General features: G+C 33.9%; 1 protein-coding gene across 1 annotated transcript in view; it reads right to left on the bottom strand.

Moving 5' to 3' along the window:
* LOC142340261 (tetratricopeptide repeat protein 41-like) overlaps positions 1-26,094 on the bottom strand; it is a 79,171-nt gene that overhangs the window by 41,126 nt on the left and 11,951 nt on the right. Inside the window, exon 4 of the mRNA XM_075390860.1 lies at positions 1,156-1,336. Within this exon, the coding sequence (XP_075246975.1) occupies positions 1,156-1,336 (181 nt within the window). The remainder of the gene's footprint in view (positions 1-1,155; positions 1,337-26,094) is intronic.

The raw sequence follows: 26,094 nt of genomic DNA, 5'->3' as shown, positions 1-26,094 counted from the left end.
AAACAAAAGTATACTCATTGCTAAAATTCTTGAAGCTTTTACCCCGAAGGCAAAATTTGATCCCTTTAAATAAACCTAATTCAAAAATAAGCTCAAAAACATATTTTTCTCGGAAATCGGTCCAGTATTATATCTGCAAGACCAGAAAAAAATTCATTGGCCCTTGAAGATCGATTGACAAAGAAAATGACGGAAAAACTCAAAAAATTGAAATCAGTTGCAAATTTCAATGAGATGTTGCTAAAAATCGTGATATTATTATCTTCAGAACAATTTCTGTGTCTGTAGAGGCTATCCATTGACCCAATTCCAAGCCTTAAAAAATCATGGGCTGACAAAGATCAAAAGACAATAAATTTCAGAAAAATACCATTCCATTGCCCCTAGCAAACATGTATTAACTTACTGTCAAACCCTGGAGGATGTTACGTGGCTACTGAGGCAATAACAGCTGAATTAAAGGCAAATGATTTCAAAAAAACTTGAAAAAAAATGCTAAAAATTTCTAAAATGCGAAATGTTAAATTGATGGAAACAATTCTATTCTATTGACAATTACCAAATTAGGGTCATCCCAGCAGCTGCAACACTCTAAGCACTTGAAGAACTACTAAAGCCCACTATGAAACTTTATGCCCGCTGGGCTTTACCTGTTTATCCCTTTTTTAAAGATCAAAGTCATTGAAAAAAGAGCGAAAACATCTTAAAAAAAACACAGCGCACCAATGCAATCCAAATTCTTTGGATTAAAAAAAGCCAGAGCACAAATACAATCCATTTCTTGGATTATAAAAAACCACGATGTCCCCAATAATGGCCTCTATCGCTTTGCGGCTATTAATTAAAACTACAGTAACAGGTCATGCAAGGATATAACGAAAAACTTCTGCAACTATCATTTTCAACCCGCGATAAATTCGGACCTCGGTTTAAAAAAGTTTCTAGTGCATCAGAATATTCTAACAATCCAATAGAAAAGAAAGACTAGTGATTCAATGATGGAATTATAGTTCAGTTAACACTTTACTGACTACTACTGCTTAAGTACGACTGCCTAACTAACAAAAGTCGTAACAGATTATATTCCGCATTGTCCTTTAGGAGAGCTCAAAACTGCAATACAATGAAATTCGGTATTATTAAAAACACACTCACACTTCAAGTGACTCCTCGGGAGGGAATCCTTGGCCCACTCTGAAGTATAGATCATCGATAATCTTGTCAATCTCGAATCCCAGCATAGAGTTCAGAGTGGTGTAGTATCTCGCCTCATCTCCAAGTGTCTGCTGATAAGCAGCATGTGCCTGCCACTCTTGGTACATCTCCATGGCGACGCCTGAACCGTCAAGCAAAAAGTTTACATATGACCAAAACATAGCTAACCATTACACATCCCAATGTGTTGTAATATGTTGCTATCAAAACACCCTAGTGCGTGAGAACTTCGGACCTTTAATCATCAAGAAAGTAGAAAATATAGCCGGCAAATTGCCGGAAAATAACCGCCGTTGTTCCGCTTGACGCACATCGGGATCGAAACAGAAAAAGTCAAATATAACCGACTAAACGTCGGAAGAATTGCTCTCGAACGACTAGAGGGAGCTCTAATGAATTGCAGCCTGCTTCAGTCGGGGAGGGGGGAGGGAGAGGGAGCCTAAATGGGACTAAGAAGTTCAATAGTGGGCTTCAAATAACCACATTAGAGTTAATATATACCACTATTAAGATTTAAAGTAAAAAATGGCCACCAATTTAGGCGCACTTTTCAATTGACTTTTAGTATTAATTTGCCACCAATTGAGTTCAGCTGCTTGAAATTGTGATTGAGAGAGAATTTTAGATCACTCGAAACGCAAAAAGTCAAGGGCGTAAAAGTCACTCGAAAAGTCAAAATTGTCAAGCGAAAATTTTGCATAAAAAAACATAGCCGGTAGAATACCGGAAACGACTCGAATCGTCGTGCATTATAATCTCTAACCTAACCTTACCGAAATCAGAACATCAAATAGACAAGAGAAAAACAAAAGTAGCCCAACAAACCACATTAAAGTGTTTTAAAAATGCCGACAATTTTTTAGGTGCGGGGGGAGCTAGGTGGGGTGGGCGGGTAATAGGTTGGGGAGGTGGGTAGTGCTGGGGTATTTGGGGGGGGGGGGTAGTTAGGTGAAGGGAGGGGGTAGTTAGGTGAAGGGAGGGGGTAGTTTGGGGTGTAGGGGTATGTGGGGGGGGGGTAAGTTGGGGCGGACGGGGGTGGGTAGGTGGGGGGGGGGGAGGGGTAGGTAGGTAGATAGGTTGGGGAGGTGGGTAGTGCTGGGGTAGTTGGGGGGGGGGGTAGGGGCGTTGGTGGGGGGGGGGGGGTGGTAGATATGTGGTGGGGGGGGGGTGGTAGATATGTGGTGGGGGTGGGGGGGTTGTGCGGTGTAGTTTAGATAATTAGGGGTGATTTATATAGGAACAAAAAACTCAAAATGACCTCTTCACCTTGAACATTACCAGCAGTTCCTAATTACTATACATTACAAACGAAGCTATTGTTAAAGTCCAATGTTCGAAAACAGAAGTCAACAATCAAAAACGGAGGTAAATGCTCGAACAAAAAGAAGTCAAAATTCAAGTCATGAACAAACTTGCTTTCTGCTAAAAAAAACCCTGTAGTTCTTTGAATTGTAGAATCTCAATACACCTCTTCGAGTCGTAAAAAGACACACGCGTTCACAATAATTGCTATGAAATTCGTTCAAGAGCAATTAAAAAGATAGTGAAAAAGTAAAACAAACTGTCAAAAGATAATCTGATTTGGTGATAATCAAATTCGGTTAGACTCTAAAACTACACCTAACTCAGCTTCTGAAGGCTATTAAGCTGAATACGATTGACAGCTAGCAACCACATCAACTAAGTTTGATAACCAAATGCACTATGGCTTAATGACCGGGTTTCATCGGTTAATATTGTTTCTTTCAATTTTGCTCTTTTGACTGTGACAATTTTTAATACACTTTGAGGTAAGTCAGAAGTCAAATTTGTGACTTAAGTGAAACGAAAAACTTGATCAAAAAGTAAAGCGAATTAAATTCGCAGGACCAGTCCAAAAACAATTCACAGAATTTTCATTGAAAAAACAAGACGCTGAAAAAAACTTGGAAACGACTTCAAAAAACACTCGCCAAAAAATTCAAATAGAAAAAAAAGTCGGCTTGCCGAATGTGAAAAAAGTTACCACTAAATAAAATAACTATTAAAAGACTTGTTCAAATACCCTTTTCTTACTCCACTTTAGAAGTGAATTGAATTGAACAAAATAAAAAATATAGCCGGCAAAATGCCAGAAAACAGCCGCCGTTGTCCCGCTTGACGCACATCGGGATCGAAACAGAAAAAGTAAAAAAGATAGTGAAGAAGTAAAAAAAAGTGTCAAAAGATAATCTGATTTGGTGTGAAAATTCGGCTAGATTCTAAAACTATACTTAACTCAGCTTGTAAACTGAAGGCTATTAAGCTGAATACGAATGACAGCTAGCAACCACTTTAACGGAATTTGATAAGCAAATGCACTATGGCTTAATGACCGGGATTCATCGTTTACTCTTGTTTCTCTCGATTTTACTCTTTTGACTGTGACCATTTTCAATACATTAGGTAATTGAATACGTGAAGGACTTTAAAATCGATTCACTTGAAACATTGAGGTAAGTCAGAAGTCAAATTTTTGACTTATGTGAAACGTAAAACTTGATCAAAAGGTAAAGCGAATTAAATTCGCAGGACCAGTCCTAAAACAATTCACAGAATTTTCATTGAAAAAACAAGACGCTGAAATAACTTGGAAACGACTTCGAAAGACACTTGACAAAAAAATTAAATAGAAAAAAAAGTCGACTTCCCGAAAAATATCCATTAAAACACTTGTTCAAATACCCTTTTCTTACTCCACTTTAGAATTGAATTGAATTGAACAAAATAGAAAATATAGCCGGCAAATTGCCAGAAAATAGCCGCCGTTGTCCCGCTTGACGCACATCGGGATCGAAACAGAAAAAGTAAAAAAGATAGTGAAAAAGTAAAAAAAAGTGTCAAAAGATAATCTGATTTGGTGTGCGAATTCGGTTAGATTCTAAAACTATACTTAACTCAGCTTGTAAACTGAAGGCTATTAAGCTGAACACGAATGACAGCTAGCAACCACTTTAACGAACATTGATAACCAAATGCACTACGGCTTAATGACCGGGTTTCATCGGTTAATCCTGTTTCTTTCGTATTTACTCTTTTGACTGACCATTTTCAATACATTAGATAATTGAATACGTGAAGGAATTTAAAATCGATTCACTTGAAACATTGAGATTAGTCAAAAGTCAAATTTGTGACTTATGTGAAACGAAAAACTTGATCAAAAGGTAAAGCGAATTAAATTCGCAGGACCAGTCCTAAAACAATTCACAGAATTTTCATTGAAAAAACAAGACGCTGAGATAACTTGGAAACGACTTCGAAAAACACTTGACAAAAAAATCAAATAGAAAAAAAGTCGACTTCCCGAATATGAAAAAAGTTACCACTAAATAAAATATCCATTAAAACACTTGTTCAAATACCCTTTTCTTACTCCACTTTAGAACTGAATTGAATTGAACAAAATAGAAAATATAGCTGGCAAATAGCCAGAAAATAGCCGCCGTTGTCCCGCTTGACGCACATCGGGATCGAAACAGAAAAAGTAAAAAAGATAGTAAAAAGTAAAAAAAAAAGAGTCAAAAGATAATCTGATTTGGTGTGCGAATTCGGTTAGATTCTAAAACTATACTTAACTCAGCTTGTAAACTGAAAGCTATTAAGCTGAACACGAATGACAGCTAGCAACCACTTTAACGAACATTGATAACCAAATGCACTATGGCTTAATGACCGGGTTTCATCGGTTATTCTTTCTTTCAATTTTGCTCTTTTGACTGTGACAATTTTCAATACATTAGGTAATTGAATACGTGAAGGAATTGAAAATCGATTCACTAGAAACATTGAGGTAAGTCAGAAGTCAAATTTGTGACTTATGTGAAACGAAAAACTTGATCAAAAGGTAAAGCGAATTAAATTCGCAGGATCAGTCCTAAAACAATTCACAGAATTTTCATTGAAAAAACAAGACGTGAAATAACTTGGAAACGACTTCGAAAAACACTTGCCAAAAAATTCAAACAGAAAAACGTCGACTTGCCGAATGTGAAAAAAGTTACCACTAAATAAAATACCTATTAAAAAACTTGTTCAAATACCCTGCTCTTACTCCACTTTAGAATTGAATTGAATTGAACAAAATAGAAAACATAGCCGGCAAATTGTCAGAAAATAGCCGCCGTTGTCCTGCTTGACGCACATCGGGATCGAAACAGAAAAAGTAAAAAAGATAGTGAAGAAGTAAAAAAAAAAGTGTCAAAAGATAATCTGATTTGGTGTGCAAATTCGGCTAGACTCTAAAACTATACTTAACTCAGCTTGTAAACTGAAGGCTATTAAGCTGAATACGAATGACAGCTAGCAACCACTTTAACGAAATTTGATAACCAAATGCACTATGGCTTAATGACCGGGTTTCATCGGTTACTGTTGTTTCTTTCGATTTTACTCTTTTGACTGTGACCATTTTCAATACATTAGGTAATTGAATACGTGAAGGAATTTAAAATCGATTCACTTGAAACATTGAGATTAGTCAAAAGTCAAATTTGTGACTTATTTGAAACGAAAAACTTAATCAAAAGGTAAAGCGAATTAAATTCGCAGGACCAGTCCTAAAACAATTCACAGAATTTTCATTGAAAAAACAAGACGCTTAAATAACTTGGAAACGACTTCGAAAAACACTTGCCAAAAAATTCAAACAGAAAAAAGTCGACTTGCCGAATGTGAAAAAAGTTACCACTAAATAAAATACCTATTAAAAAACTTGTTCAAATACCCTGCTCTTACTCCACTTTAGAATTGAATTGAACAAAATAGAAAACATAGCCGGCAAATTGTCAGAAAATAGCCGCCGTTGTCCCGCTTGACGCACATCGGGATCGAAACAGAAAAAGTAAAAAAGATAGTGAAAAAGTAAATAAAAAAGTGTCAAAAGATAATCTGATTTGGTGTGCGAATTCGGTTAGATTCTAAAACTATACTTAACTCAGCTTGTAAACTGAAGGCTATTAAGCTGAATACGAATGACAGCTAGCAACCACTTTAACGAAATTTGACAACCAAATGCACTATGGCTTAATGACCGGGTTTCATCGGTTACTGTTGTTTCTTTCGATTTTACTCTTTTGACTGTGACCATTTTCAATACATTAGGTAATTGAATACGTGAAGGAATTTAAAATCGATTCACTTGAAACATTGAGATTAGTCAAAAGTCAAATTTGTGACTTATGTGAAACGAAAAATTTGATCAAAAGGTAAGGCGAATTAAATTCGCAGGACCAGTCCTAAAACAATTCACAGAATTTTCATTGAAAAAACAAGACGCTGAAATAACTTGGAAACGTCTTCGAAAAACACTTGCCAAAAAATTCAAACAGAAAAAAGTCGACTTGCCGAATGTGAAAAAAGTTACCACTAAATAAAATACCTATTAAAAAACTTGTTCAAATACCCTGCTCTTACTCCACTTTAGAATTGAATTGAATTGAACAAAATAGAAAACATAGCCGGCAAATTGTCAGAAAATAGCCGCCGTTGTCCTGCTTGACGGACATCGGGATCGAAACAGAAAAAGTAAAAAAAATAGTGAAAAAGTGAAAAAAAGTGTCAAAAGATAATCTGATTTGGTGTGCAAATTCGGTTAGATTCTAAAACTATACTTAAATCAGCTTGTAAACTGAAGGCTATTAAGCCGAATACGAATGACAGCTAGCAACCACTTTAACGAAATTTGATAATCAAATGCACTATGGCTTAATGACCGGGTTTCATCGGTTACTCTTGTTTCTTTCGATTTTACTCTTTTGACTGTGACCATTTTCAATACATTAGGTAATTGAATACGTGAAGGAATTTAAAATCGATTCACTTGAAACATTGAGGTAAGTCAGAAGTCAAATTTGTGACTTATGTGAAAGGAAAAACTTGATCAAAAGGTAAAGCGAATTAAATTCGCAGGATCAGTCCTAAAACAATTCAGAGAATTTTCATTGAAAAAACAAGACGCTGAAATAACTTGGAAACGACTTCGAAAAACACTTGCCAAAAAAATCAAATAGAAAAAAAAGTCGACTTCCCGAATATGAAAAAAGTTACCACTAAATAAAATACCTATTTAAAAACTTGTTCAAATACACTGCTCTTACTCCACTTTAGAATTGAATTGAATTGAACAAAATAGAAAATATAGCCGGCAAATTGCCAGAAAATAGCCGCTGTTGTCCCGCTTGACGCACATCGGGATCGAAACAGAAAAAGTAAACAAGACAGTGAAAAAGTAAAAAAAAGTGTCAAAAGATAATCTGATTTGGTGTGCAAATTCGGCTAGACTCTAAAACTATACTTAACTCAGCTTGTAAACTGAAGGCTATTAAGCTGAATACGAATGACAGCTAGCAACCACTTTAACGAAATTTGATAACCAAATGCACTATGGCTTAATGACCGGGTTTCATCGGTTACTGTTGTTTCTTTCGATTTTACTCTTTTGACTGTGACCATTTTCAATACATTAGGTAATTGAATACGTGAAGGAATTTAAAATCGATTCACTTGAAACATTGAGATTAGTCAAAAGTCAAATTTGTGACTTATGTGAAACGAAAAACTTAATCAAAAGGTAAAGCGAATTAAATTCGCAGGACCAGTCCTAAAACAATTCACAGAATTTTCATTGAAAAAACAAGACGCTGAAATAACTTGGAAACGACTTCGAAAAACACTTGCCAAAAAAATCAAATAGAAAAAAAAGTCGACTTCCCGAATATGAAAAAAGTTACCACTAAATAAAATACCTATTTAAAAACTTGTTCAAATACACTGCTCTTACTCCACTTTAGAATTGAATTGAATTGAACAAAATAGAAAATATAGCCGGCAAATTGCCAGAAAATAGCCGCTGTTGTCCCGCTTGACGCACATCGGGATCGAAACAGAAAAAGTAAACAAGACAGTGAAAAAGTAAAAAAAAGTGTCAAAAGATAATCTGATTTGGTGTGCAAATTCGGTTAGATTCTAAAACTATACTTAAATCAGCTTGTAAACTGAAGGCTATTAAGCCGAATACGAATGACAGCTAGCAACCACTTTAACGAAATTTGATAATCAAATGCACTATGGCTTAATGACCGGGTTTCATCGGTTACTCTTGTTTCTTTCGATTTTACTCTTTTGACTGTGACCATTTTCAATACATTAGGTAATTGAATACGTGAAGGAATTTAAAATCGATTCACTTGAAACATTGAGGTAAGTCAGAAGTCAAATTTGTGACTTATGTGAAAGGAAAAACTTGATCAAAAGGTAAAGCGAATTAAATTCGCAGGATCAGTCCTAAAACAATTCAGAGAATTTTCATTGAAAAAACAAGACGCTGAAATAACTTGGAAACGACTTCGAAAAACACTTGCCAAAAAAATCAAATAGAAAAAAAAGTCGACTTCCCGAATATGAAAAAAGTTACCACTAAATAAAATACCTATATAAAAACTTGTTCAAATACACTGCTCTTACTCCACTTTAGAATTGAATTGAATTGAACAAAATAGAAAATATAGCCGGCAAATTGCCAGAAAATAGCCGCTGTTGTCCCGCTTGACGCACATCGGGATCGAAACAGAAAAAGTAAACAAGACAGTGAAAAAGTAAAAAAAAGTGTCAAAAGATAATCTGATTTGGTGTGCAAATTCGGCTAGACTCTAAAACTATACTTAACTCAGCTTGTAAACTGAAGGCTATTAAGCTGAATACGAATGACAGCTAGCAACCACTTTAACGAAATTTGATAACCAAATGCACTATGGCTTAATGACCGGGTTTCATCGGTTACTGTTGTTTCTTTCGATTTTACTCTTTTGACTGTGACCATTTTCAATACATTAGGTAATTGAATACGTGAAGGAATTTAAAATCGATTCACTTGAAACATTGAGATTAGTCAAAGTCAAATTTGTGACTTATGTGAAACGAAAAACTTGATCAAAAGGTAAAGCGAATTAAATTCGCAGGACCAGTCCTAAAACAATTCACAGAATTTTCATTGAAAAAACAAGACGCTGAAATAACTTGGAAACGACTTCGAAAAACACTTGCCAAAAAATTCAAACAGAAAAAAGTCGACTTGCCGAATGTGAAAAAAGTTACCACTAAATAAAATACCTATTTAAAAACTTGTTCAAATACCCTGCTCATACTCCACTTTAGAAAGGAATTGAATTGAACAAAATAGAAAACATAGCCGGCAAATTGTCAGAAAATAGCCGCCGTTGTCCTGCTTGACGCACATCGGGATCGAAACAGAAAAAGTAAAAAAAATAGTGAAAAAGTGAAAAAAAGTGTCAAAAGATAATCTGATTTGGTGTGCAAATTCGGTTAGATTCTAAAACTATACTTAAATCAGCTTGTAAACTGAAGGCTATTAAGCTGAACACGAATGACAGCTAGCAACCACTTTAACGAAAATTGATAACCAAATGCACTATGGCTTAATGACCGGGTTTCATCGGTTAATCTTGTTTCTTTCGATTTTACTCTTTTGACTGACCACTTTCAATACATTAGGTAACTGAATACGTGAAGGAATTTAAAATCGATTCACTTGAAACATTGAGATAAGTCAAAAGTCAAATTTGCGACTTATGTGAAACGAAAAACTTGATCAAAAGGTAAAGCGAATTAAATTCGCAGGACCAGTCCTAAAACAATTCACAGAATTTTCATTGAAAAAACAAGACGCTGAAATAACTTGGAAACGACTTCGAAAAACACTTGGCAAAAAATACAAACAGAAAAAAGTCGACTTGCCGAATGTGAAAAAAGTTACCACTAAATAAAATGCCTATTTAAAAACTTGTTCAAATACCCTGCTCTTACTCCACTTTAGAATTGAATTGAATTGAACAAAATAGAAAACATAGCCGGCAAATTGTCAGAAAATAGCCGCCGTTGTCCCGCTTGACGCACATCGGGATCGAAACAGAAAAAGTAAAAAAGATTGTGAAAAAGGAAAAAAAAGTGTCAAAAGATAATCTGATTTGGTGTGCAAATTCGGCTAGACTCTAAAACTATACTTAACCCAGCTTGTAAACTGAAGGCTATTAAGCTGAATACGAATGACAGCTAGCAACCACTTTAACGAAATTTGATAACCAAATGCACTATGGCTTAATGACCGGGTTTCATCGGTTACTGTTGTTTCTTTCGATTTTACTCTTTTGACTGTGACCATTTTCAATACATTAGGTAATTGAATACGTGAAGGAATTTAAAATCGATTCACTTGAAACATTGAGATAAGTCAAAAGTCAAATTTGCGACTTATGTGAAACGAAAAACTTGATCAAAAGGTAAAGCGAACTAAATTCGCAGGACCAGTCCTAAAACAATTCACAGAATTTTCATTGAAAAAACAAGACGCTGAAATAACTTGGAAACGACTTCGAAAAACACTTGCCAAAAAATTCAAACAGAAAAAAGTCGACTTGCCGAATGTGAAAAAAGTTACCACTAAATAAAATACCTATTTAAAAACTTGTTCAAATACCCTGCTCTTACTCCACTTTAGAATTGAATTGAATTGAACAAAATAGAAAACATAGCCGGCAAATTGTCAGAAAATAGCCGCCGTTGTCCTGCTTGACGCACATCGGGATCGAAACAGAAAAAGTAAAAAAAAATAGTGAAAAAGTGAAAAAAAGTGTCAAAAGATAATCTGATTTGGTGTGCAAATTCGGTTAGATTCTAAAACTATACTTAAATCAGCTTGTAAACTGAAGGCTATTAAGCTGAACACGAATGACAGCTAGCAACCACTTTAACGAAAATTGATAACTAAATGCACTATGGCTTAATGACCGGGTTTCATCGGTTAATCTTGTTTCTTTCGATTTTACTCTTTTGACTGACCACTTTCAATACATTAGGTAACTGAATATGCGAAGGAATTTAAAATCGATTCACTTGAAACATTGAGATAATTCAAAAGTCAAATTTGCGACTTATGTGAAACGAAAAACTTGATCAAAAGGTAAAGCGAACTAAATTCGCAGGACCAGTCCTAAAACAATTCACAGAATTTTCATTGAAAAAACAAGACGCTGAAATAATTTTGAAACGACTTTGAAAAACACTTGCCAAAAAATTCAAATAGAAAAAAAGTCGACTTGCCGAATGTGAAAAAAGTTATCACTAAAATACCTATTAAAAGACTTGTTCAAATACCCTTTTCTTACTCCACTTTAGAATTGAATTGAATTGAACAAAATAGAAAATATAGCCGGCAAATTGCCAGAAAATAGCCGCTGTTGTCCCGCTTGACGCACATCGGGATCGAAACAGAAAAAGTAAAAAAAAAATAGTGAAAAAGTGAAAAAAAGTGTCAAAAGATAATCTGATTTGGTGTGCAAATTCGGTTAGATTCTAAAACTATACTTAAATCAGCTTGTAAACTGAAGGCTATTAAGCCGAATACGAATGACAGCTAGCAACCACTTTAACGAAATTTGATAACCAAATGCACTATGGCTTAATGACCGGGTTTCATCGGTTACTCTTGTTTTTTTCGATTTTACTCTGTTGACTGTGACCATTTTCAATACATTAGGTAATTGAATACGTGAAGGAATTTAAAATCGATTCACTTGAAACATTGAGGTAAGTCAGAAGTCAAATTTGTGACTTATGTGAAACGAAAAATTTGATCAAAAGGTAAAGCGAATTAAATTCGCAGGATCAGTCCTAAAACAATTCAGAGAATTTTCATTGAAAAAACAAGACGCTGAAATAACTTGGAAACGACTTCGAAAAACACTTGCCAAAAAAATCAAATAGAAAAAAAGTCGACTTCCCGAATATGAAAAAAGTTACCACTAAATAAAATACCTATTAAAACACTTGTTCAAATACCCTTTTCTTACTCCACTTTAGAATTGAATTGAACAAAATAGAAAATATAGCCGGCAAATTGCCAGAAAATAGCCGCTGTTGTCCCGCTTGACGCACATCGGGATCGAAACAGAAAAAGTAAAAAAGATAAGTTAAAAATTTAAAAAAAAAAGTGTCAAAAGATAATCTGATTTGGTGTGCAAATTCAGTTAGATTCTAAAACTATACTTAACTCAGCTTGTAAACTGAAGGCTATTAAGCTGAACACGAATGACAGCTAGCAACCACTTTAACGAAAATTGATAACGAAATGCACTATGGCTTAATGACCGGGTTTCATCGGTTAATCTTCTTTCTTTCGATTTTACTCTTTTGACTGACCACTTTCAATACATTAGGTAACTGAATACGTGAAGGAATTTAAAATCGATTCACTTGTTGAAACATTGAGATAAGTCAAAAGTCAAATTTGCGACTTATGTGAAACGAAAAACTTGATCAAAAGGTAAAGCCAACTAAATTCGCAGGACCAGTCCTAAAACAATTCACAGAAGTTTCATTGAAAAAACAAGACGCTGAAATAATTTTGAAACGACTTTGAAAAACACTTGCCAAAAAATTCAAATAGAAAAAAAAGTCGACTTGCCGAATGTGAAAAAAGTTATCACTAAATAAAATACCTATTTAAAGACTTGTTCAAATACCCTTTTCTTACTCCTTTATAGAATTGAATTGAATTGAACGAAATAGAAAATATAGCCGGCAAATTGCCAGAAAATAGCCGCCGTTGTCCCGCTTGACGCACATCGGGATCGAAACAGAAAAAGTAAAAAAGATAGTGAAAAAGTAAAAAAAAAAGTGTCAAAAGATAATCTGATTTGGTGTGCGAATTCGGTTAGATTCTAAAACTATACTTAACTCAGCTTGTAAACTGAAGGCTATTAAGCTGAACACGAATGACAGCTAGCAACCACTTTAACGAACAATGATAACCAAATGCACTACGGCTTAATGACCGGGTTTCATCGGTTAATCCTGTTTCTTTCGTATTTACTCTTTTGACTGACCACTTTCAATACATTAGGTAACTGAATACGTGAAGGAATTTAAAATCGATTCACTTGTTGAAACATTGAGATAAGTCAAAAGTCAAATTTGCGACTTATGTGAAACGAAAAACTTGATCAAAAGGTAAAGCGAACTAAATTCGCAGGACCAGTCCTAAAACAATTCACAGAAGTTTCATTGAAAAAACAAGACGCTGAAATAATTTTGAAACGACTTTGAAAAACACTTGCCAAAAAATTCAAATAGAAAAAAAAGTCGACTTGCCGAATGTGAAAAAAGTTATCACTAAATAAAATACCTATTAAAAGACTTGTTCAAATACCCTTTTCTTACTCCTTTATAGAATTGAATTGAATTGAACGAAATAGAAAATATAGCCGGCAAATTGCCAGAAAATAGCCGCCGTTGTCCCGCTTGACGCACATCGGAATCGAAACAGAAAAAGTAAAAAAGATAGTGAAAAAGTAAAGAAAAGTGTCAAAAGATAATCTGATTTGGTGTGCAAATTCGGTTAGATTCTAAAACTATACTTAACTCAGCTTGTAAACTGAAGGCTATTAAGCTGAACACGAATGACAGCTAGCAACCACTTTAACGAAAATTGATAACCAAATGCACTATGGCTTAATGACCGGGTTTCATCGGTTAATCTTGTTTCTTTCGATTTTACTCTTTTGACTGACCACTTTCAATACATTAGGTAACTGAATACGTGAAGGAATTTAAAATCGATTCACTTGAAACATTGAGATAAGTCAAAAGTCAAATTTGCGACTTATGTGAAACGAAAAACTTGATCAAAAGGTAAAGCGAACTAAATTCGCAGGACCAGTCCTAAAACAATTCACAGAATTTTCATTGAATAAACAAGACGCTGAAATAATTTTGAAACGACTTTGAAAAACACTTGCCAAAAAATTCAAATAGAAAAAAAAATTGACTTGCCGAATGTGAAAAAAGTTATCACTAAATAAAATACCTATTAAAAGACTTGTTCAAATACCCTTTTCTTACTCCTTTATAGAATTGAATTGAATTGAACGAAATAGAAAATATAGCCGGCAAATTGCCAGAAAATAGCCGCCGTTGTCCCGCTTGACGCACATCGGAATCGAAACAGAAAAAGTAAAAAAGATAGTGAAAAAGTAAAGAAAAGTGTCAAAAGATAATCTGATTTGGTGTGCAAATTCGGTTAGATTCTAAAACTATACTTAACTCAGCTTGTAAACTGAAGGCTATTAAGCTGAACACGAATGACAGCTAGCAACCACTTTAACGAAAATTGATAACCAAATGCACTATGGCTTAATGACCGGGTTTCATCGGTTAATCTTGTTTCTTTCGATTTTACTCTTTTGACTGACCACTTTCAATACATTAGGTAACTGAATACGTGAAGGAATTTAAAATCGATTCACTTGAAACATTGAGATAAGTCAAAAGTCAAATTTGCGACTTATGTGAAACGAAAAACTTGATCAAAAGGTAAAGCGAACTAAATTCGCAGGACCAGTCCTAAAACAATTCACAGAATTTTCATTGAAAAAACAAGACGCTGAAATAATTTTGAAACGACTTTGAAAAACACTTGCCAAAAAATTCAAATAGAAAAAAAATTGACTTGCCGAATGTGAAAAAAGTTATCACTAAATAAAATACCTATTAAAAGACTTGTTCAAATACCCTTTTCTTACTCCACTTTAGAATTGAATTGAATTGAACAAAATAGAAAATATAGCCGGCAAATTGCCAGAAAATAGCCGCTGTTGTCCCGCTTGACGCACATCGGGATCGAAACAGAAAAAGTAAAAAAGATAGTGAAAAAGTAAAAAAAAATTGTCAAAAGATAATCTGATTTTGTGTGCAAATTCAGTTAGATTCTAAAACTATACTTAACTCAGCTTGTAAACTAAAGGCTATTAAGCTGAATACGAATGACAGCTAGCAACCACTTTAACGAAAATTGATAACCAAATGCACTATGGCTTAATGACCGGGTTTCATCGGTTAATCTTGTTTCTTTCAATTTTACTCTTTTGACTGACCATTTTCAATACATTAGGTAATTGAATAAGTGAAGGAATTTAAAATCGATTCACTTGAAACATTGAGATAAGTCAAAAGTCAAATTTGTGACTTATGTGAAACGAAAAATTTTATCAAAAGGTAAAGCAAATTAAATTCGCAGGACCAGTCCTAAAACAATTCACAGAATTTTCATTGAAAAAACAAGACGCTGAAATAACTTGGAAACGACTTTGAAAAACACTTGCCAAAAAATTCAAACAGAAAAAAAGTCGACTTCCCGAATGTGAAAAAAGTTACCCCTAAAAAATACCTATTAAAAGACTTGTTCAAATACCCTTTTCTTACTCCTTTATAGAATTGAATTGAATTGAACGAAATAGAAAATATAGCCGGCAAATTGCCAGCAAATAGCCGCCGTTGTCCCGCTTGACGCACATCGGAATCGAAACAGAAAAAGTAAAAAAGATACTGAAAAAGTAAAGAAAAGTGTCAAAAGATAATCTGATTTGGTGTGCAAATTCGGTTAGATTCTAAAACTATACTTAACTCAGCTTGTAAACTGAAGGCTATTAAGCTGAACACGAATGACAGCTAGCAACCACTTTAACGAAAATTAATAACCAAATGCACTATGGCTTAATGACCGGGTTTCATCGGTTAATCTTGTTTCTTTCGATTTTACTCTTTTGACAGACCACTTTCAATACATTAGGTAACTGAATACGTGAAGGAATTTCAAATCGATTCACTTGAAACATTGAGATAAGTCAAAAGTCAAATTTGCGACTTATGTGAAACGAAAAACTTGATCAAAAGGTAAAGCGAACTAAATTCGCAGGACCAGTCCTAAAACAATTCACAGAATTTTCATTGAAAAAACAAGACGCTGAAATAATTTTGAAACGACTTTGAAAAACACTTGCCAAAAAATTCAAATAGAAAAAAAAGTCGACTTGCCGAATGTGAAAAAAGTTATCACTAAATAAAATACCTATTAAAAGACTTGTTCAAATACCCTTTTCTTACTCCACTTTAGAATTGAATTGAATTGAACAAAACAGAAAATATAGCCGGCAAATTGCCAGAAAATAGCCGCTGTTGTCCCGCTTGACGCACATCGGGATCGAAACAGAAAAAGTAAAAAAGATAGTGAAAAAGTAAAAAAAAAGTGTCAAAAGATAATCTGATTTGGTGTGCAAATTCAGTTAGATTCTAAAACTATACTTAACTCAGCTTGTAAACTGAAGGCTGTTAAGCTGAATACGAATGACAGCTAGCAACCACTTTAACGAAAATTGATAACCAAATGCACTATGGCTTAATGACCGGGTTTCATCGGTTAATCTTGTTTCTTTCAATTTTACTCTTTTGACTGACCATTTTCAATACATTAGGTAATTGAATACGTGAAGGAATTTAAAATCGATTCACTTGAAACATTGAGATAAGTCAAAAGTCAAATTTGTGACTTATGTGAAACGAAAAACTTTATCAAAAGGTAAAGCGAATTAAATTCGCAGGACCAGTCTTAAAACAATTCACAGAATTTTCATTGAAAAAACAAGACAGTGAAATAATTTTGAAACGACTTTGAAAAACACTTGCCAAAAAACTCAAATAGAAAAGAAAGTCGACTTGCCGAATGTGAAAAAAAGTTATCACTAAATAAAATACCTATTAAAAGACTTGTTCAAATACCCTTTTCTTACTCCACTTTAGAATTGAATTGAATTGAACAAAATAGAAAATATAGCCGGCAAATTGCCAGAAAATTGCCGCCGTTGTCCCGCTTGACGCACATCGGGATCGAAACAGAAAAAGGAAAAAAAAAGTGAAGAAGTAAAAAAAAGTGTCAAAAGATAATCTGATTTGGTGTGCAAATTCAGTTAGATTCTGAAACTATACTTAACTCAGCTTGTAAACTGAAGGCTATTAAGCTGAACACGAATGAATGACAGCTAGCAACCACTTTAACGAAAATTGATAACCAAATGCACTATGGCTTAATGACCGGGTTTCATCGGTTAATCTTGTTTCTTTCGATTTTACTCTTTTGACTGACCACTTTCAATACATTAGGTAACTGAATACGTGAAGGAATTTAAAATCGATTCACCTGAAACATTGAGATAAGTCAAAAGTCAAATTTGCGACTTATGTGAAACGAAAAACTTGATCAAAAGGTCAAGCGAACTAAATTCGCAGGACCAGTCCTTAAACAATTCACAGAATTTTCATTGAAAAAACAAGACGCTGAAATAATTTTGAAACGACTTTGAAAAACACTTGCCAAAAAATTCAAATAGAAAAAAAAGTCGACTTGCCGAATGTGAAAAAAGTTATCACTAAATAAAATACCCATTAAAAGACTTGTTCAAATACCCTTTTCTTACTCCACTTTAGAATTGAAATGAATTGAACAAAATAGAAAATATAGCCGGCAAATTGCCAGAAAATAGCCGCTGTTGTCCCGCTTGACGCACATCGGGATCAAAACAGAAAAAAAAGATAGTGAAAAAGTAAAAAAAAAAGTGTCAAAAGATAATCTGATTTGGTGTGCAAATTCAGTTAGATTCTAAAACTATACTTAACTCAGCTTGTAAACTGAAGGCTATTAAGCTGAATACGAATGACAGCTAGCAACCACTTTAACGAAAATTGATAACCAAATGCACTATGGCTTAATGACCGGGTTTCATCGGTTAATCTTGTTTCTTTCAATTTTACTCTTTTGACTGACCATTTTCAATACATTAGGTAATTGAATACGTGAAGGAATTTAAAATCGATTCACTTGAAACATCGAGATAAGTCAAAAGTCAAATTTGTGACTTATGTGAAACGAAAAACTTTATCAAAAGGTAAAGCGAATTAAATTCGCAGGACCAGTCCTAAAACAATTCACAGAATTTTCATTGAAAAAAACAAGACGCTGAAATAATTTTGAAACGACTTTGAAAAACACTTGCCAAAAAATTCAAATAGAAAAAAAAGTCGACTTGCCGAATGTGAAAAAAGTTATCACTAAATAAAATACCTATTAAAAGACTTGTTCAAATACCCTTTTCTTACTCCACTTTAGAATTGAATTGAATTGAACAAAATAGAAAATATAGCCGGCAAATTGCCAGAAAATAGCCGCTGTTGTCCCGCTTGACGCACATCGGGATCGAAACAGAAAAAGTAAAAAAGATAGTGAAAAAGTAAAAAAAAAAAGTGTCAAAAGATAATCTGATTTGGTGTGCAAATTCAGTTAGATTCTAAAACTATACTTAACTCAGCTTGTAAACTGAAGGCTATTAAGCTGAATACGAATGACAGCTAGCAAACACTTTAACGAAAATTGATAACCAAATGCACTATGGCTTAATGACCGGGTTTCATCGGTTAATCTTGTTTCTTTCGATTTTACTCTTTTGACAGACAATTTTCAATACATTAGGTAATTGAATACGTGAACGAATTTAAAATCGATTCACTTGAAACGTTGAGAAAAGTCAAAAGTCAAATTTGTGACTTATGTGAAACGAAAAACTTGATCAAAAGGTAAAGCGAATTAAATTCGCAGGACCAGTCCTAAAACAATTCACAGAATTTTCATTGAAAAAACATAACGCTGAAATAACTTGGAAACGACTTCGAAAAACACTTGCCAAAAAATTCAAACAGAAAAAAGTCGACTGGCCGAATGTGAAAAAAGTTACCACTAAAATACCTATTAAAAGACTTGTTCAAATACCCTTTTCTTACTCCACTTTAGAATTGAATTGAATTGAACAAAATAGAAAATATAGCCGGCAAATTGCCAGAAAATAGCCGCTGTTGTCCCGCTTGACGCACATCGGGATCGAAACAGAAAAAGTAAAAAAAAATAGTGAAAAAGTGAAAAAAAGTGTCAAAAGATAATCTGATTTGGTGTGCAAATTCGGTTAGATTCTAAAACTATACTTAAATCAGCTTGTAAACTGAAGGCTATTAAGCTGAACACGAATGACAGCTAGCAAACACTTTAACGAAAATTGATAACCAAATGCACTATGGCTTAATGACCGGGTTTCATCGGTTAATCTTGTTTCTTTCGATTTTACTCTTTTGACTGACCACTTTCAATACATTAGGTAACTGAATACGTGAAGGAATTTAAAATCGATTCACTTGAAACATTGAGATAAGTCAAAAGTCAAATTTGCGACTTATGTGAAACGAAAAACTTGATCAAAAGGTAAAGCGAACTAAATTCGCAGGACCAGTCCTAAAACAATTCACAGAATTTTCATTGAAAAAACAAGACGCTGAAATAATTTTGAAACGACTTTGAAAAACACTTGCCAAAAAATTCAAATAGGAAGAAAAGTCGACTTGCCGAATGTGAAAAAAGTTATCACTAAATAAAATACCTATTAAAAGACTTGTTCAAATACCCTTCTCTTACTCCACTTTAGAATTGAATTGAATTGAACAAAATAGAAAATATGGCCGGCAAATTGCCAGAAAATAGCCGCTGTTGTCCCGCTTGACGCACATCGGGATCGAAACAGAAAAAGTAAAAAAGATAGTGAAAAAGTAAAAAAAAAGTGTCAAAAGATAATCTGATTTGGTGTGCAAATTCAGTTAGATTCTAAAACTATACTTAACTCAGCTTGTAAACTGAAGGCTATTAAGCTGAATACGAATGACAGCTAGCAAACACTTTAACGAAAATTGATAACCAAATGCACTATGGCTTAATGACCGGGTTTCATCGGTTAATCTTGTTTCTTTCGATTTTACTCTTTTGACAGACCACGTTCAATACATTAGGTAACTGAATACGTGAAGGAATTTAAAATCGATTCACTTGAAACATCGAGATAAGTCAAAAGTCAAATTTGCGACTTATGTGAAACGAAAAACTTGATCAAAAGGTAAAGCGAACTAAATTCGCAGGACCAGTCCTAAAACAATTCACAGAATTTTCATTGAAAAAACATGACGCTGAAATAACTTGGAAACGACTTCGAAAAACACTTGCCAAAAAATTCAAACAGAAAAAAGTCGACTAGCCGAATGTGAAAAAAGTTACCACTAAATAAAATACCTATTAAAAGACTTGTTCAAATACCCTTTTCCTACTCCACTTTAGAATTGAAATGAATTGAACAAAATAGAAAATATAGCCGGCAAATTGCCAGAAAATAGCCGCTGTTGCCCCGCTTGACGCACATCGGGATCGAAACAGAAAAAGTAAAAAAGATAGTGAAAAAGTAAAAAAAAGTGTCAAAAGATAATCTGATTTGGTGTGCAAATTCAGTTAGATTCTAAAACTATACTTAACTCAGCTTGTAAACTGAAGGCTATTAAGCTGAATACGAATGACAGCTAGCAAACACTTTAACGAAAATTGATAACCAAATGCACTATGGCTTAATGACCGGGTTTCATCGGTTAATCTTGTTTCTTTCGATTTTACTCTTTTGACAGACCATTTTCAATACATTAGGTAATTGAATACGTGAACGAATTTAAAATCGATTCACTTGAAACATTGAGATAAGTCAAAAGTCAAATTTGCGACTTATGTGAAACGAAAAACTTGATCAAAAGGTAAAGCGAACTAAATTCGCAGGACCAGTCCTAAAACAATTCACAGAATTTTCATTGAAAAAACATGACGCTGAAATAACTTGGAAACGACTTCGAAAAACACTTGCCAAAAAATTCAAACAGAAAAGAGTCGACTAGCCGAATGTGAAAAAAGTTACCACTAAATAAAATACCTATTAAAAGACTTGTTCAAATACCCTTTTCCTACTCCACTTTAGAATTGAAATGAATTGAACAAAATAGAAAATATGGCCGGCAAATTGCCAGAAAATAGCCGCTGTTGTCCCGCTTGACGCACATCGGGATCGAAACAGAAAAAGTAAAAAAGATAGTGAAAAAGTAAAAAAAAAGTGTCAAAAGATAATCTGATTTGGTGTGCAAATTCAGTTAGATTCTAAAACTATACTTAACTCAGCTTGTAAACTGAAGGCTATTAAGCTGAATACGAATGACAGCTAGCAAACACTTTAACGAAAATTGATAACCAAATGCACTATGGCTTAATGACCGGGTTTCATCGGTTAATCTTGTTTCTTTCGATTTTACTCTTTTGACAGACCACTTTCAATACATTAGGTAACTGAATACGTGAAGGAATTTCAAATCGATTCACTTGAAACATTGAGATAAGTCAAAAGTCAAATTTGCGACTTATGTGAAACGAAAAACTTGATCAAAAGGTAAAGCGAACTAAATTCGCAGGACCAGTCCTAAAACAATTCACAGAATTTTCATTGAAAAAACAAGACGCTGAAATAATTTTGAAACGACTTTGAAAAACACTTACCAAAAAATTCAAATAGAAAGAAAAGTCGACTTGCCGAATGTGAAAAAAGTTATCACTAAATAAAATACCTATTAAAAGACTTGTTCAAATACCCTTTTCTTACTCCACTTTAGAATTGAATTGAATTGAACAAAATAGAAAATATGGCCGGCAAATTGCCAGAAAATAGCCGCTGTTGTCCCGCTTGACGCACATCGGGATCGAAACAGAAAAAGTAAAAAAGATTGTGAAAAAGTAAAAAAAAGTGTCAAAAGATAATCTGATTTGGTGTGCAAATTCAGTTAGATTCTAAAACTATACTTAACTCAGCTTGTAAACTGAAGGCTATTAAGCTGAATACGAATGACAGCTAGCAAACACTTTACCGAAAATTGATAACCAAATGCACTATGGCTTAATGACCGGGTTTCATCGGTTAATCTTGTTTTTTTCGATTTTACTCTTTTGACAGACCACGTTCAATACATTAGGTAACTGAATACGTGAAGGAATTTAAAATCGATTCACTTGAAACATCGAGATAAGTCAAAAGTCAAATTTGCGACTTATGTGAAACGAAAAACTTGATCAAAAGGTAAAGCGAACTAAATTCGCAGGACCAGTCCTAAAACAATTCACAGAATTTTCATTGAAAAAACATGACGCTGAAATAACTTGGAAACGACTTCGAAAAACACTTGCCAAAAAATTCAAACAGAAAAAAGTCGACTAGCCGAATGTGAAAAAAGTTACCACTAAATAAAATACCTATTAAAAGACTTGTTCAAATACCCTTTTCCTACTCCACTTTAGAATTGAAATGAATTGAACAAAATAGAAAATATAGCCGGCAAATTGCCAGAAAATAGCCGCTGTTGTCCCGCTTGACGCACATCGGGATCGAAACAGAAAAAGTAAAAAAGATAGTGAAAAAGTAAAAAAAAGTGTCAAAAGATAATCTGATTTGGTGTGCAAATTCAGTTAGATTCTAAAACTATACTTAACTCAGCTTGTAAACTGAAGGCTATTAAGCTGAATACGAATGACAGCTAGCAAACACTTTAACGAAAATTGATAACCAAATGCACTATGGCTTAATGACCGGGTTTCATCGGTTAATCTTGTTTCTTTCGATTTTACTCTTTTGACAGACCATTTTCAATACATTAGGTAATTGAATACGTGAACGAATTTAAAATCGATTCACTTGAAACATTGAGATAAGTCAAAAGTCAAATTTGCGACTTATGTGAAACGAAAAACTTGATCAAAAGGTAAAGCGAACTAAATTTGCAGGACCAGTCCTAAAACAATTCACAGAATTTTCATTGAAAAAACATGACGCTGAAATAACTTGGAAAAGACTTCGAAAAACACTTGCCAAAAAATTCAAACAGAAAAAAGTCGACTAGCCGAATGTGAAAAAAGTTACCACTAAATAAAATACCTATTAAAAGACTTGTTCAAATACCCTTTTCCTACTCCACTTTAGAATTGAAATGAATTGAACAAAATAGAAAATATAGCCGGCAAATTGCCAGAAAATAGCCGCTGTTGTCCCGCTTGACGCACATGGGGATCGAAACAGAAAAAGTAAAAAAGATAGTGAAAAAGTAAAAAAAAGTGTCAAAAGATAATCTGATTTGGTGTGCAAATTCAGTTAGATTCTAAAACTATACTTAACTCAGCTTGTAAACTGAAGGCTATTAAGCTGAACACGAATGACAGCTAGCAACCACTTTAACGAAAATTGATAACCAAATGCACTATGGCTTAATGACCGGGTTTCATCGGTTAATCTTGTTTCTTTCGATTTTACTCTTTTGACTGACCACTTTCAATACATTAGGTAACTGAATACGTGAAGGAATTTCAAATCGATTCACTTGAAACATTGAGATAAGTCAAAAGTCAAATTTGCGACTTATGTGAAACGAAAAACTTGATCAAAAGGTAAAGCGAACTAAATTCGCAGGACCAGTCCTAAAACAATTCACAGAATTTTCATTGAAAAAACATGACGCTGAAGTAATTTTGAAACGACTTTGAAAAACACTTGCCAAAAAATTCAAATAGAAAGAAAAGTCGACTTGCCGAATGTGAAAAAAGTTATCACTAAATAAAATACCTATTAAAAGACTTGTTCAAATACCCTTTTCTTACTCCACTTTAGAATTGAATTGAATTGAACAAAATAGAAAATATGGCCGGCAAATTGCCAGAAAATAGCCTCTGTTGTCCCGCTTGACGCACATCGGGATCGAAACAGAAAAAGTAAAAAAGATAGTGAAAAAGTAAAAAAAAAGTGTCAAAAGATAATCTGATTTTGTGTGCAAATTCAGTTAGATTCTAAAACTATACTTAACTCAGCTTGTAAACTGAAGGCTATTAAGCTGAATACGAATGACAGCTAGCAACCACTTTAACAAAAATTGATAACCAAATGCACTATGGCTTAATGACCGGGTTTCATCGGTTAATCTTGTTTCTTTCAATTTTACTCTTTTGACTGACCATTTTCAATACATTAGGTAATTGAATACGTGAAGGAATTTAAAATCGATTCACTTGAAACATTGAGATAAGTCAAAAGTCAAACTTGTGACTTATGTGAAACGAAAAACTTTATCAAAAGGTAAAGCGAATTAAATTCGCAGGACCAGTCCTAAAACAATTCACAGAATTTTCATTGAAAAAACAAGACGCTGAAATAATTTTGAAACGACTTTGAAAAACACTTGCCGAAAAATTCAAATAGAAAAAAAAGTCGACTTGCCGAATGTGAAAAAAGTTATCACTAAATAAAATACCTATTAAAAGACTTGTTCAAATACCCTTTTCTTACTCCACTTTAGAATTGAATTGAATTGAACAAAATAGAAAATATAGCCGGCAAATTGCCAGAAAATAGCCGCTGTTGTCCCGCTTGACGCACATCGGGATCGAAACAGAAAAAGTAAAAAAAAGATAGTGAAAAAGTAAAAAAAAGTGTCAAAAGATAATCTGATTTGGTGTGCAAATTCAGTTAGATTCTAAAACTATACTTAACTCAGCTTGTAAACTGAAGGCTATTAAGCTGAATACGAATGACAGCTAGCAAACACTTTAACGAAAATTGATAACCAAATGCACTATGGCTTAATGACCGGGTTTCATCGGTTAATCTTGTTTCTTTCGATTTTGCTCTTTCGACAGACCATTTTCAATACATTAGGTAATTGAATACGTGAACGAATTTAAAATCAATTCACTTGAAACGTTGAGATAAGTCAAAGTCAAATTTGTGACTTATGTGAAACGAGAAACTTGATCAAAAGGTAAAGCGAATTAAATTCGCAGGACCAGTCCTAAAACAATTCACAGAATTTTCATTGAAAAAACATGACGCTGAAATAACTTGGAAACGACTTCGAAAAACACTTGCCAAAAAAACTCAAACAAAAAAAGTCGATTTGCCGAATGTGAAAAGTTACCACTAAATAAAATACCTATTAAAAGACTTGTTCAAATACCCTTTTCTCACTCCACTTTAGAATTGAATTGAATTGAACAAAATAGAAAATATAGCCGGCAAATTGCCAGAAAATAGCCGCTGTTGTCCCGCTTGACGCACATCGGGATCGAAACAGAAAAAGTAAAAAAAAGATAGTGAAAAAGTAAAAAAAAAAGTGTCAAAAGATAATCTGATTTGGTGTGCAAATTCAGTTAGATTCTAAAACTATACTTAACTCAGCTTGTAAACTGAAGGCTATTAAGCTGAATACGAATGACAGCTAGCAAACACTTTAACGAAAATTGATAACCAAATGCACTATGGCTTAATGACCGGGTTTCATCGGTTAATCTTGTTTCTTTCGATTTTGCTCTTTCGACAGACCATTTTCAATACATTAGGTAATTGAATACGTGAACGAATTTAAAATCAATTCACTTGAAACGTTGAGATAAGTCAAAGTCAAATTTGTGACTTATGTGAAACGAGAAACTTGATCAAAAGGTAAAGCGAATTAAATTCGCAGGACCAGTCCTAAAACAATTCACAGAATTTTCATTGAAAAAACATGACGCTGAAATAACTTGGAAACGACTTCGAAAAACACTTGCCAAAAAAACTCAAACAAAAAAAGTCGATTTGCCGAATGTGAAAAGTTACCACTAAATAAAATACCTATTAAAAGACTTGTTCAAATACCCTTTTCTTACTCTACTTTAAAATTGAATTGAATTGAACAAAATAGAAAATATAGCCGGCAAATTGCCAAAAAATAGCCGCCGTTGTCCCGCTTGACGCACATCGGGATCGAAACAGAAAAAGTAAAAAAGATAGTGAAAAAGTAAAAAAAAAAAGTGTCAAAAGCAGATCCTAAAAACATCATCGGAAGAACTCCGAAAACGCCTCGAAGTAGCAAAAAGGCCACAGTAGCAGACATAAATAACTTCCTTATTAATCAAACTAATCAGACCAACACTGAAGAAATATTTGACAACGAAAACTGATAATGCTTCTCATAAAAAATTTCCTAATATTGAGAAAACCTGGCCGAGGGGACAACGTCAAAAAAATTCTCTACAATTTTCTTGAA

This window comes from Convolutriloba macropyga, chromosome 1 (genome assembly GCF_964194025.1).
Source record: "Convolutriloba macropyga chromosome 1, txConMacr16.3, whole genome shotgun sequence".
In the NCBI taxonomy this organism is placed as follows: domain Eukaryota; kingdom Metazoa; phylum Xenacoelomorpha; order Acoela; family Convolutidae; genus Convolutriloba; species Convolutriloba macropyga.
This window is presented reverse-complemented; position numbering and strand designations above follow the sequence as displayed.